The 13,668-nt window shown below is 37.9% G+C and overlaps 1 protein-coding gene across 12 annotated transcripts in view; it reads left to right on the plus strand.

Moving 5' to 3' along the window:
* Positions 1 to 13,100, plus strand: part of BPTF (bromodomain PHD finger transcription factor) — a 139,068-nt gene extending 125,968 nt beyond the window's left edge. For 11 of the 12 annotated variants that reach the window (XM_068529938.1, XM_068529939.1, XM_068529944.1 and 8 more), the window contains 3 exons: positions 65 to 149; positions 6,016 to 6,202; positions 11,299 to 13,100. In XM_068529938.1, coding sequence (XP_068386039.1) covers positions 65 to 149; positions 6,016 to 6,202; positions 11,299 to 11,335 — 309 coding nt within the window. In that variant the 3' untranslated portion in view covers positions 11,336 to 13,100. Of the gene's footprint in view, positions 1 to 64; positions 150 to 6,015; positions 6,203 to 10,472; positions 10,783 to 11,298 lie in introns of those variants that run through there. The other variant, XM_068529942.1, reaches the window with a different exon arrangement.
* The last annotated feature ends 568 nt before the right edge of the window (positions 13,101 to 13,668 follow it).

Consider the following 13,668-nt stretch of genomic DNA (forward strand, 5'->3'; position numbering starts at 1 on the left):
AGTGAAATTATCATTTCCACCTGACAATAATGATGTCTTTTTTTTTTTTTTTTTTTCATTATAGGCCCATAAGATGGCCTGGCCTTTCCTTGAACCAGTGGATCCTAATGATGCACCAGATTATTACGGTGTTATTAAGGAACCTATGGGTAAGTGCTTTAGTTGAACATGGAGTTTTTTCAGAAGTCTCAGCAGCTACTTCATTTATCATCCAAAAAATTGATATATCATGAAGATATGCTGAGCAAGACTGCTGGGAGTCCAAACCGGTATACGGTCATTTGTAGGATAAACTGGGAGTACGTATTAAAGTTCAAGTATGTGTACCTTTGGACCCAGCAGTTTCACCTCTTAGGATTTACATGTGCACAGGTATGTTGTTCATCACAGCAGTGTTCATAATTGCAGAAATACTGAAAATGAAATAAATAGCTATCAGTAGAGGAGTAGCTAAATCAAAGGATGAGCAGAGTATTCTCTACTGTATAATGAATGAAATCAGTGAACGGATTGGGATCCTTATGAGCCTCTCATCTTTCCTGTCACCTCTTCTTCATCTTTTCCTAAAGGAGAGCAAAGGTAGAAATCCAAGAGAATATAGCCTCATTGCCCAGAAAATAAAAATGGTACTAAATAACAGCTACAAGTAACTGTACAGTAAGTCCCCTACATAACAAACCTTCAAGTTGGGAACTTTCAAAGATGCAAACGTGCATTCACATGTCCAGTCCTGTAAGTTAGTTCACGTGTCTGGTGTACATTGTCACATGTGTGCATCCTCTACAAGTGGTTGTGCTTTTGTGTACTGTACAGTACTGTATAGAGTACAGTAGTACAGTATCTTTATTTCAAGCCCAGGATGTCTGGAAGCAAGCGTAAAAGCATCGGTGATGTAGCTGGTACTACTGTATACTTTTCAAGTATACAGTACTATACTGTACTGTAAGATTAAAAATGTTTTCTATGTATTATTTGTGTGAAAAGTATTACAAACCTATTATAATATAGTACTATATAGCTGATTGTGTTAGTTGGGTACCTAGGCTAACTTTGTCAGACTTACGAACGTGATCTCGGAACAGAACTCATTCATATGTAGGGGATTTACTGTATTAAGATGAACAGCTACCGGTGATTATATTAAAAATACTTTATCTACGAAAGAAGTTATAGAAATTAAAACATAGCTAAAAGCTTCCAAAACTGCCAAAAAATTAGCTCTTGCTGATGAAAATATTCCAGGCGGCCAGCTAAGCATTTTTTAAATGGGTATGGTTTTATATTTATTGTATATTTGAAAGTTGCTGGGAGAGCGGATCTTAAAAGTTCTCATCACCAAAAAAAAAAAGTTTGTAACTATATGCGGTGATGGATGTTAAATAAAAGTATTGTGGTGATCATTTCTCAATATATACGAACATCAAATCATCGCATTGGGACTTCCCTGGTGGCACAGTGGTTAATAATCCGCCTGCCAATGCAGGGGACACGGGTTCGATCCCTGGTCCGGGAAGATCCCACATGCTGCAGAGCAGCTAAGCCCGTGTGCCACAACTATTGAGCCTGCGTGCTGCAACTACTGAAACCCGTGTGCCTAGAGCCCGTGCTCCGCAACAAGAGAAGCCACCGCAATGAGAAGCCCGCGCACCGCAACAAAGAGTAGCCCCCACTCACTACATCTAGAGAAAGCCCGCGCAACAACGAAGACCCAACGCAGCCAAAAATATATAAATTAAAAAAAAAGCTCATCGCATTGTATACATAAAGGTACCACAGTATTCTATGTCAATTATACCTCAGTTTAAAAATAAAAGGAAAATAAAAGGAAAAAATTAAAGGAATTAAAGTTCAACCAGGTTTTTAAGAAATAAAAGAAAAGAAAAGACAGGGGTTGTATTGACGGCAACTTCAAAGATGCGGAAACATGAAGAAGAGATAAATGAGGGCTTATCTTTGGGAAGAAAAACCATAAATAAGTAAGTAGCCGTTACCTCTATCCTCCTCATGTCTAAGGTAGAAGAAATTAATCATTATACACATTTCAGATTTGAATAATCTCCTTTGAGAAAGTACCTGGGGTGTTTATTTAAATAAATAGATGTCTTTTGCTTCTAAAAATAACATGATTATAGAAAATTTAGGAAATAAAAAAAGTAAGAAAAGATAAATGCACTTCTGATCTTTTTCTCACTGAATGCTACCACATTTTGGTGTGTTCGTGTGTGTGTGTATGTGTAAAAATTGAAAACATATTTTTTTTAAAAAAAAGAAAAATATTGAGATCATATAGTGAATGTTTGTGTCTGGCAGTCATTTTCCTGTGTCATTAATCTTCAATAACATGATATTAATGGCTTTGTATAGTCTGTAAATTGAATATGCCGTAACTTATTTAGCCAAAATTCTTTTCTTGAAGAGCTAGAATGTTTTCCTGTCTTTTTCTTTTCTTTTTTTAATACCACCAAGATAAACAGCATTTTATGTGGGTATGTACATACAGATAATACAGGTCTCCCAAGCATATTGTTGAAAGAAATAGGAAAGTTACAGAGCAATCCCTAGGGTTTTTTTTTGTTTTTTTGTTTTAAATTAATTAATTTTTATAATTTTTGGCTGTGTTGGGTCTTCGTTTTTGTGCGAGGGCTTTCTCTAGTTGTGGCGAGCGGGGGCCACTCTTCATCGCGGTGCGCGGGCCTCTCACTGTCGCGGCCTCTCTTGTTGCGGAGCACAGGCTCCAGACACGCAGGCTCAGTAGTTGTGGCTCACGGGCCTAGTTGCTCCACGGCATGTGGGATCTTCCCAGACCAGGGCTCGAACCCGTGTCCCCTGCACTGGCAGGCAGACTCTCAACCACTGCGCCACCGGGGAAGCCCCCTAGGTTTTAAGCAGTAAATAGTTGTATGTTTTCTAAGGGTACGTACCTGTGTTTAGAGATGCATAGCAAATGTCTGGAAAGATACAGACTAACGTGATTGATTGATTGATTGATTATAAATTTATTTATTTATTTATTTATTTTACTTTTGGCTGCATTGGGTCTTCATTGCTGTGTGTGGGCTTTCTCTAGTTGCGGTGAACAGGGCTACTCTTTGTTGCGGTGTGCAGGCTTCTCATTGCGGTGGCGTCTCGTTGCGGAGCACGGGCTTTAGGCACGTGGGCTTCAGTAGTTGTGGCATGGGGGCTCAGTAGTTGTGGCTCATGGGCTCTAGAGCACAGGCTCAGTAGTTGTGGCACACGGACGTAGTTGCTCAGTGGCATGTGGGGTCTTCCGGACCAGGGCTCGAACCTGTGTCCCCTGCATTGGCAGGCAGATTCTTAACCACTGCACCACCAGGGATGTCCCCCTACATCGTTTTTAATTGTATGACGTTAAGGTAATTTATTTAGTCACCCCTCCATAATGGATTTTTCAGCAGTCTGCAGTTTTTGCTGCTATAAATGACACTTCCGTGAACATCTTTGTGCATCTGCCCCGTTCTTGTTTGTTTTCTTAGGAAAAATTTCTAGAAATAGAATTTCTGTACCAAAGGGTATGTATACTTTTTAGGCTTTTGGTAAGTATTTTCAAATTGCACTTCAGCAGATTGAACCAGTTTCCACTGATAGCGTATATCTGTACCCTTTTCTCTGCACACTTGAAAACCCTGAGCATTATCACTCTTTCGAGGAGAAAAATCTTTCTTTGCAAATATTTATTTCGAAAGAATATGTTTGATGTACAAATGCAGATGTTACAGAGATACAGGGAGTAAAATGTAAAATTTACCACCACTTTCATCCACCTTTAGAGGTAGCCTCTGTTAATAGGCTGATGTTATATAATTTTTAATTTCTGCTAATTTGGGCAAAGGAAGTGACTCTTTGGCTTTGCCTGTCTTCAGTAACTAGTGATGTGCTTATTACTGTTTGTACTTCTGCATGAGTTCCCTATTTATGTATTTTGCCATTTTGCTCTTGAGATATTCATACTGTTGTCAGTGTTACTTAAGGGTTATTTATAAACTAAGGATATTTTAATGTTTTATGGCAATTTTTTGGTCATATGATAGTTTTTAACATTTTTTTAATTCAAATCTATTAATCATTATGAATTCTACCTTTAGAATTGTATTTTTAGCCTTTTTCCCTACCCCAGATACATAAATACTTACCTGTATGTTCTCCTAGTACTTTTTTTTTTTTTAAGGGATACTAATTAAGTTGAAATCATAAAATGTCCAAACACTACTCACATACTTTATTACAATTAGTCAGTCCGGAAGTGCCCAGAACTTAAGTCTGAATATGGTGATATTCTGGCGGGCTGTGTTAAGCTTTCTGCCTACCTGTACAGCTTATGTGACCTACACAGAATGGATGCACCCAAGTCTTGTTTGGAATTTAATCAGGCTGGGTGCATTTTTGCAGTTGTTCTTGTTTACACGTTTTTCCCCTACCTGCGTAAACTGGAACTATCAAAGATGTGTTTGTATGTTAAAATATTATATGTATAACATAAAATTGCCATTTTAACTACTTTTATATGCACAATTCAGTGATTAACTACATTCATTTTTGTCCTTAAATTTTAATCCACCTCGGATTACTTTGGCATATAGTGTGAGATAGAATTTTTCTTCAAATATAGGTAGGCAGTTGCCTCAACCCAATTTATTAATGAATTCTTCCTGTCTCTGCTTATTTGAAATGACATCCTCAACATAGGTGAAATTCTTACGTTGAATACAGTTAGGTCTGTTCCTGTTTTGAATTCAGTTCCATTAATGTTTGTATCATGTTGTGCAATGCCACACTTTTTGTTATCACAGCTTTATAAATTTTTTTATATAAATTTATTTATTTATTTTTGGTTGCATTGGGTGCGCGGGCTTCTTATTGCGGTGGCTTCTCTTGTTGCGGAGCGTGGACTCTAGGCACACAGGCTCAGTAGTTGTGGCACATGGGCTTCGTTGCTCCGCAGCCTGTGGGATCTTCCCGGACCAGGGCTCGAACCCATGTCCCCTGCATTGGCAGGTGGATTCTTAACCACTGCGCCACCAGGGAAGTCCCTATAATTCTTTTTAATGTCTCATAGATTAAATTTTCTCCCTTTACTTTTATTTTTCAAATGTTTCTTAGATATTCTTACACTTTTATTTTTTGAATGTACTTTAAAATTATTTTCTCAAATTCTAAAATAATTATTGAGATTTAGTTAGGAATTGTGTTATCTATCAATCCTAGATTGATTTGAGATCACTGACCTTTTACTCTCCCAGGTTTTTATGTCATATTGTATATGGAATTTTCCTTCAAGCACAACTGTCTCCTGCGACCCACTGTTATTTTGGGTAGATTTAGCTCAGTATTCCAAAGCAGTTACCTGTGTACCACCCTAGTAATTTTTTTCATTTCTGCATACTACCTCTGCTATTACATACTGCTCTTTTTATTCATATCAGCTAATATTTTCCCCTTAAGTTTATTTTAAGTAGACACTTTATATCATTACCAACATAATCGGTAAGTCAGTATCACCTGTCACCAATAAAAGGTAACAATAAAAATTTAAAAGGAAACAAAATTATATTATTAAAGTCTAATACAAGGCTCACAAAACCACAGAGATTTTATTCTTAATTCTGGACTCCTCCTCTTTGTACATGTAAGGTATTTAATCAATTGTTTGCATGTGAAAGTGTGTTATACTTAGATATGTATTGTTCATGTTGGTGTAGTGTTTCCTTTGTTTCAAACGAATTGAATAAAGAGCTATTCTCTGTAGTTAATTGAAAGTAAAAGACCCTTCTTAACGGTAGCCAAGATTTATCTTGTAGACCCCGAATCAAAAACAAAATTGGAAAAGTGCTTCTATTTTCTTCAAGAATTGCTACGTAGTCTTCACTGGTAAACCAGCCTGGTTCCAGGACTGCTTGGGCAAGATGTTATGTATTCTTATTTGTCAGAACTGCAGGCAGTATTCACATTGGAACAACCTTAAAGCTTTGAAAATCTTTTACATTTTGTGTTTTTAAGACCTTGCCACCATGGAAGAAAGAGTACAAAGAAGATATTATGAAAAGCTGACGGAATTTGTAGCAGATATGACCAAAATTTTTGATAATTGTCGTTACTACAATCCAAGTGACTCCCCTTTTTACCAGTGTGCAGAAGTTCTTGAATCATTCTTTGTACAGAAATTGAAAGGATTCAAGGCTAGCAGGTAAGCAGATGTGTTCAGCGCTCTGAACTAATTGAGTTCCTAGCGAGAAATTGCTGGGTTTGTTTATGATCTGCTTAAAATTATAGTCACTTTTTAAAATTCAAAAAGCATTTATCAGATGCTTACAGAATGTAAGATGCTGTCTTAAATGCCATGGGGCACATACAAAGATAGTAGTAGTAAGAGTTCTTGCTCTCACTGAGTTTACGGAAGTATGAAAATGACTGTTCTGGGACTTCCCTGGCGGTCCAGTGGTTAGGACTCCACGCTTTCACTGCAGGGGGCCGGGGTTCTATCCCTGGTCGGGCAACTAAGATCCCGCAAGCCGCGCGGCCAAAAAAAATTTTTTTTAAACTATGAAACTAATACTCAACATAGCATATATATAGTAGGTGAAATGCTCAAAGACTGGTAGAATTCAACAAAATAATGTTTTTAAAAAAAGACTGTTCTGTAGGGTAGAGTAAGGGGAAGACCACGAAGTGGGGATTTAAGCACTTTCTCTTTCATTTGTGTTTGCTGTGTCTTTGAAATCATAAATTGTTTTGTTCTTCTGGATTTTTTCTGTGGGCAAAACTAGACTTTAATCCAAGTCCGCAGACCTTTTCTTTGAACCTCTAGTAACATAAAAACATTGAGCAGCTTTGCATGCTAGTCAGGTGCTGTGACCTTCGTGCCTTCTGTTTCTGACCTTCCGCACCTGCTCCTTCCCAGGCCCATGACTTTCTTCCTTTCAACGGAAGCCTGTTTCCCTTTTCTTTGAGAGCTGCCACCGCTCTGTAGCCCTGAGATTCACTGTTCACCATCCCCCATCCACCAGCCCGCAAGCTTGATCCTCCCTAGTCAGACTGGGTAGATCTTGGCTGGGCCGGGGTCTGGGCATCTGTATTCCCTAATGAACTCCCAAGGGACTCTGCATACCAAAGCATAAGAATCAGTGCTCTACCTAGTCATTTTTCTCTGAGGCAAACCTTCAGGGTATTTTGTTTCTCTCCTTCTCCTGTAACAAGGTAGATCAAGAACTGTACTTCAGAGTCAGTTTGCATAAACTAAAAGTGAAGGACAAGCACAACTGAAGTATCCAATCACCTTCTCAGCGAAGGCGTCAAAAACTATAGGCAAGGAGGGAAGGAAAGCAGGTGGGCAGGCAGGCTGTATAGACCACCAACCAAGAGGCTTCACAGAATCTCTAAAACTTTCCCATTTTTATTGTTGCCTATCTGTTAACCCGTTAGCTGTAAAACTTAAAATGGAAGAGGACTTAACTTTAATATGACAGAGTCCCCAGGAAAATAATAATAAAGGAATAGAAAGGGATAAACTCAGAGTGGTGAAAGGAATATGGTAGAAGTTAGTTAGCTGATGAGATTTCAGCAGATGGAAGGCGACCGGCCGACGAAGGCGGGCCAGTGCAGCCAGACTCCTCCTCGCGGGCTGGGCTCCTCAGCAGACGTGACAGCCTGCCGACCAGTAGGACCCCAGACGGCCTCCAACACGGAGACTCTGAAATTGACTCGAAGGCTCTAGAGAGTAGGAGGAGAGAGGGGTTAACTGAAGATCGATATCTGGGCTAGTCACAGCCTCCTTTAACCCCAGTGTGCAGCCTGCGTAGGCAGCCCAAAGAACTGGAAGAACACAGGGTTCTTCTCCAAAGAAGGAGAATAAACCGTCTGCAGAGAACTAGACAGAAGAGAATGGGACCCAGAGGAAAATTCCCCTGATCTCTGAAGGATCGGCTCCCTCATTCTAACTCTGGGGCTCTCAACAGGATAATTTACTCACCCCGACCCCGTAAGGGATATTTAGCGATGCCTAGAGACATTGCCGTTTGTCAACACTTGGAGGTGGTTAGTGGTACTGGCATCTAATCAGTAGAGGCCAGAGATGCTGCTAAACGTCCCACAGTGTGTAGGATAGCCCTCACAGCAAAGAATTGTCCAGCTCCAAAATGTCAGTTGTGTTGAGACTGAAAACTCTGATCTAAAGCAAAGCCTGCCAGTCAGTAAGCCACACACACATGCACAGGGTTCTCCAGGCACCCATCTAGGCTGTTAACTTGCTCTTCATAAGTGGGAACAGACAGGGACGGACGGATAGGTAAGGAAAGCCTGCAGTGTAAAGGAGAAAAAGGTCAAGGTGTAACCGAAAAATAGATTCCAGAGAGAACAAGAGAGAGCTTTAAAAAAACAAAACAAGCCTCTAAGTCATGTCCCGAGAGAAGTTTTAGAAGATACTGCATCTGCAAAACAGTGAACAGGACATTAGAAATAAAGAACAATCTGAGAAAAAGAGAGTAACTGGAAATTTTTTTAAATTTACTGCACACATTGAAAGTTAAAATCAAGGACCTCTCAGTGTAAAGAGCAAAACGACAAGGGGATGAAAAATAGGAAAGAAGAAAATGTTACAAAGTATCTATATTCATTTCATGGAAATTCCCACGAGAAAGAACAGAGAAGACAGAGGAGAGGAAATTATCAAAAGACTACTCTAATATAAGAAAAATTTCCAAACCAGTGAGAGGCACACAACTTCAAATCCAAGCAAAACTGTTCATTCAGAAAATGGTTATTGAGCCCCGGCTGTGTGTCAGAATTGACTATAGCAGCAGAACAAACCAAGTTCCTGCTCTCCACGGAGCTCATGTTCCTGTGGGATAGGGAGATGGAGTGGAGTGGATAAACAAACGTGTAAGCCAGCTGGACAAGTGCGACAAGGTCCACCGCACATACACATCACTGTAAAATCTCCAGAGGCTAAGGATGGAAGAAGCTCTTCTGAAAGCTTGTAAAGAGGATAAAACAACTTATAGATTAACAGGAATTAGACTGGTTATCAGACTTTTCTCTAGCAACGTGGAATGCTAGAGGATTATGGAAGAATAAATCCAAAAGTCTGAGGAAAAATGAAGTCTGTGTCTAGCCAGTCAAGCGCAGAGGCAGAATAAGTACATTTTCAAGTCATATAAGGATTCAGAAAGGGCTTCTTTTCCTTGCATACTTTCTTAGCAAGGTATTTTAAGATGTGCACTAGCAAAATAAAGAAGCAAATCAAGAAAACAAAAGACCGTGGATTTCAAGAAAGCAAAGAGAACGACTCTGACCCAGAGTGACATTTGTACAGCAGGCCCATGCAGCAAGCAGGCAGTTCAAATTGGAGCAGGAGAATGGAGCACTCCCAAGAGGGATGCGTCTGGAGGGAAAAAAATTGATTCATACATTAGATAACTTAAGAATGTAAGGGGGCAAATGAAAGTCAATTAGAAACTCCATGAAAGGCAAAAAGTTGTATAGGTTACTAAGAATGCCCTCCTAGCAAAAGAGTAGGTGCTACAGAGAAAAATATTTACATAGTCATGTAAACAGTACATTGATTTTCAACTTTTGGAATGTCTACAGACAGCATGGAAAGATTTAATTTTAAATTACAGAAAAATAAAACTTGTACTCAAGAAGGGAGGAGGGAAAATGGTTACATGAGCTCAGTTCTTGTTTGCCATAGCAGGATTTAAACAATATAAAGTTGATAAAATAAGAAATAGTAGTGTAAGAAATCTAACTACCTAAGAACTGAAAGTTCCAAGTCATTCATCCTAGAGAGCCTGGTTTTCAGGTTGAGTAAAGATAGGGCAGAGGACCACAACTTACTATAAGCCTTCCATGCTTTTTTGCTTCTTGCTTCGTACCTCTTGTAGTTATTACTCCAATTAAATTTCTAAAACAGCTTTTTTCAGCTGAAAAGGCTTTAGCCTTTGGTGGAAGTAGAAGCTGGGGGATTTGAATCCCACCCTGCTGCCAGGCTCGCAGGCAGGACGCAGAGGGTGGGTGGTGGCGGCAACTGCTGAGGTGGGCCTGCTGCAAAACCAAGGGACTGGGGGAAGGAGAGGAGGCCCAGAGGCTGGGTCTGCACGGTGAAGGGGCCACTCGGGAGAGCTTGCCATTTGGTGGTTTCATGTAGCTTTTTATTATATTCTGGTTTATGTAATTTTTATTAAAGAACATGGGAGCCAACTGAGAAGTTTGCTCAAGTCTGCTTATGTAAATAAAATGATATGTGAAGAGATGTTAGGGGATTTTTGTTGATTTCCAGATTTAGGGCAGAATGAAACATATATGTAGCCAGTCACTGAAATATTATTTTTTATGGATTTCCAGGGTTTCCTTTGCTGTATTTTCCCCATTTTTAATTTGTGATCTCCAGCATTATTTTCATAACTGTTCTTTGTTATAATTCATCATTTATATCATCCATGTTCTTTCTTTTCTTACAGATTGTGATATCTTTAGTCTGAATTTTTAACTGGAATCAGAACTGGATGTTGGGGTCACTCTTTTATTGTACCACTTGATTACCTAATTCAAAATTGCCCCCCAGAGTTCAGATGAGTTAATATAATTTTTTAATGTTTAAAAAAAGATGTATAGTAGTAAACAATTTATTCTAGCAGCCATGTTGAACAATGTATTTAAGAATTGTAAACTCCGAGAAGACTGTATTTATATACACTATTGCAATAGAACATACTTGTACAGTTGTACAGTTACTTGGTTTACTAACAAAAGTTGTTAATAAAACTGTGAAACTAGAAAGGACACTTTCTGAAATTTAATAGAAAAATGTGATTTTAATACTGTTATTTCTCTCCTTTTAATATTTTATTTTTTTTCTTCATATTCCCCAACTCAATGTAAATAAACATGCGCGTACACACACACACACACACACACACACACACACACACACACACACACACACACACACACACACCTTTTACCACAACGGTAATGCTTCTGTAAATGTCTCTATTTGTCCCTTTGGCTAAAAATGTATTGGACATATATATATGTATATATATTTATATTTCTTTTTTTTAATATTGGCTTTTTCCAGTGAATTATCATGTTTAGTGTACAATGAAAATTTTTAATTTTATAGGGTAAAAATTTCTTACTTGTTCTCATATATTTGCTTGCCAAGGGTGAATGAAAGAACATGGCTGCTTTCCCCAGACAGACTGACCTTGGCATCCACATAAAGCATCACTGTTTTCAAAAGTGAAGGGTGCTTAATTGTTCCCTTTTTTCTGTATTCTGTAGGTCTCATAACAACAAACTGCAGTCTACAGCTTCTTAAAGTTCAGCGTGTTAACCTAACATAAAACACAGCAAGAATCTGGTTGTCTGAACTGTTTTAAATTAAGGAGCCAGATGTTTTTAGTCAGGTTATCCTGACAAGACTTGACCTAAACTTCGTTTTTATTGGTCATAACAGTCCAATTATATTCTTGGCCAATTTTGTCCAACGGACAAGGGAAAAGCAAAGTCAACGACACCATTATCTTGTCAAGATCAAATGGTTTTACTATTGTGGCAGAAGCGGGAAAACTTTGTTTATTGAAGAAAAAAAAAAAAAGAAAGAAAGAAAGAAAAAATGATAATATGGGGTCAAGTGTAACTCCATGGAAATGCCACGTCTGCTCTTCAGTGAAGAAGCTGGTTTAGAGTCTCACAGAAAACTTTCGACTGTATTTATTTATTGTTGCAAAAAAGACGCTTTTTTATTGCTGCCCTCATTTGTCAGCTAATTATTTTTTCTTATAAAATCCAGCCCCGGTTACATGTAATCCATTCTGTATCTTATCATGATTCCTGTAGGTAAAAGTACAAGACGACCTCTAGATGTCTTTTCTTTCTATGAAAGGAGCTGCTATGTACACATGTGCACACACACACAACTGGGAATCAACAATGAGTTTATTGTTCATAGTAGATAAAAATTAAGCTTGCATAAAGGTTGGGCTAAGTGGTCCTGGACTACAGACTCTGTTGCCTTGAATATAACAGTACAATTTGTCATTTACTCTGCACCAGGTTAAAATGAGTAAAATCTATTTGAAGGTATCTTGTTTGTAAACATTTGTCAGATTCTAATTTTTTTTCTTTTTGTATTAAAATTCAACTATGGATGTATATGAAACAAAATAAATGGAGATAATTTTTCTCCCACAGACGGTGTCTTTGAATGTGCGCTAATGATTCTCTGTAAGCCATTGAGGGGAAAGGGAGGGCTGCAAGGTAAATAAATAAAAGGCAGAAGGATCTGATTGTACCTGGATTTCTCCAGGGTAGTAGTGGTCCTTCATTTTATAATTCCCAGCCCACTGTCATCACATCGAAGAAAAATATTCAGGGGTGCTAATCCTGTTGCATCAATTGATCAGACTAATAAAACAGGTAATGTGACAAAATACACGTTGCCTTCATCTGTACGTTATATGATACCAGGCAAATTATCAGTTACAGACCACTACTTATTTTTTATGAAGGGCATTTTTTAAAATGACTTCATCCTTTTTGTATTTGTTTGTTGGTTGAGTTTTTTCCCACATAAGAAGAAGTAGTGTAAACAGTAGGGGAAAAAAATGGAAGCAGCAGAGGAAGGCGTATTTTGCATGTTTTTCCTTTCAGTGTTCTAATCTTACATGTTGTATTTCTTCATTGTAATAATAGCTTCTGTGAGATCTGCCATAGTTGGTTTATGCAGCTTTGCAAAAATTTTACTAGATTTTGCACTAATTCGTATTAGCTTTGTCCTACCAAGTTCTGGAATTTATCCATTTATTGTTTTTTAAAAGTTTCTTTCTGTTTAATATCACCCTGCTATGCAAAACCTTTCCCGGACCTTAGTTTCTTAAAAGAAAGACGTTGCTACAGTTCCCAGTTCTTTCTTCTTACAGGCTCAGGTGTACAAGTTATTCTGGGTTAATTTTATCTAATGAAGCCCATTCCTTTTTGTACATAAAAATATCACTTAAACTTATGCTTACAAACTAAAGAGACTAATTGCTCAATATTGAAAACATGGAAACAAAGTTTTTGCTTAGAATACTAACATGGAAGTAGTCAAATATAGGTTATTTTGTCCTTTTACTTTTAAAAAATGTTACATATTGTATGCACTGTGCTGATGCAAGAATCCTACATTTTAATGAATTATAAAATTATTCTGCATCTCATCATGTCACAGTATTTCTGTACTATTTATTCATATATATATAGATATAGATGGGCTTAATCATTTAAAACTTGTTGCAGCAAGAACTTTCCTACCTGTAGGCAATAGATTGCTATGTTTTTAAGAGATTGTGGCAAATTTAAACAGCAGTTCTTTTTGTACGTAATAGGACATTTCATCCTAGAAAAATAAAGTAATGTTTTTGACATTGGATTTGGTGCGGTTTCTAATGAAACAGTGGTTGGTTGGTTAACATATTTTCTGTAGATGTTGGCATTGCCTAATTGTACAAAAAAGGTAAATTTTGTGGGAATCCTCAGGCCAGGAATATGTTAATTTCATATATGTATTTAATAGTATAAAGCCTTTTGCAGTTTCTAGCACCATATAAATACATAGACATTTTATAGTTTTATCAACTACAGAGCTTTAGTGCTTCAAAAGTAATTTTT

Source organism: Eschrichtius robustus, chromosome 20 (genome assembly GCF_028021215.1).
Source record: "Eschrichtius robustus isolate mEscRob2 chromosome 20, mEscRob2.pri, whole genome shotgun sequence".
NCBI lineage: Eukaryota > Metazoa > Chordata > Mammalia > Artiodactyla > Eschrichtiidae > Eschrichtius > Eschrichtius robustus.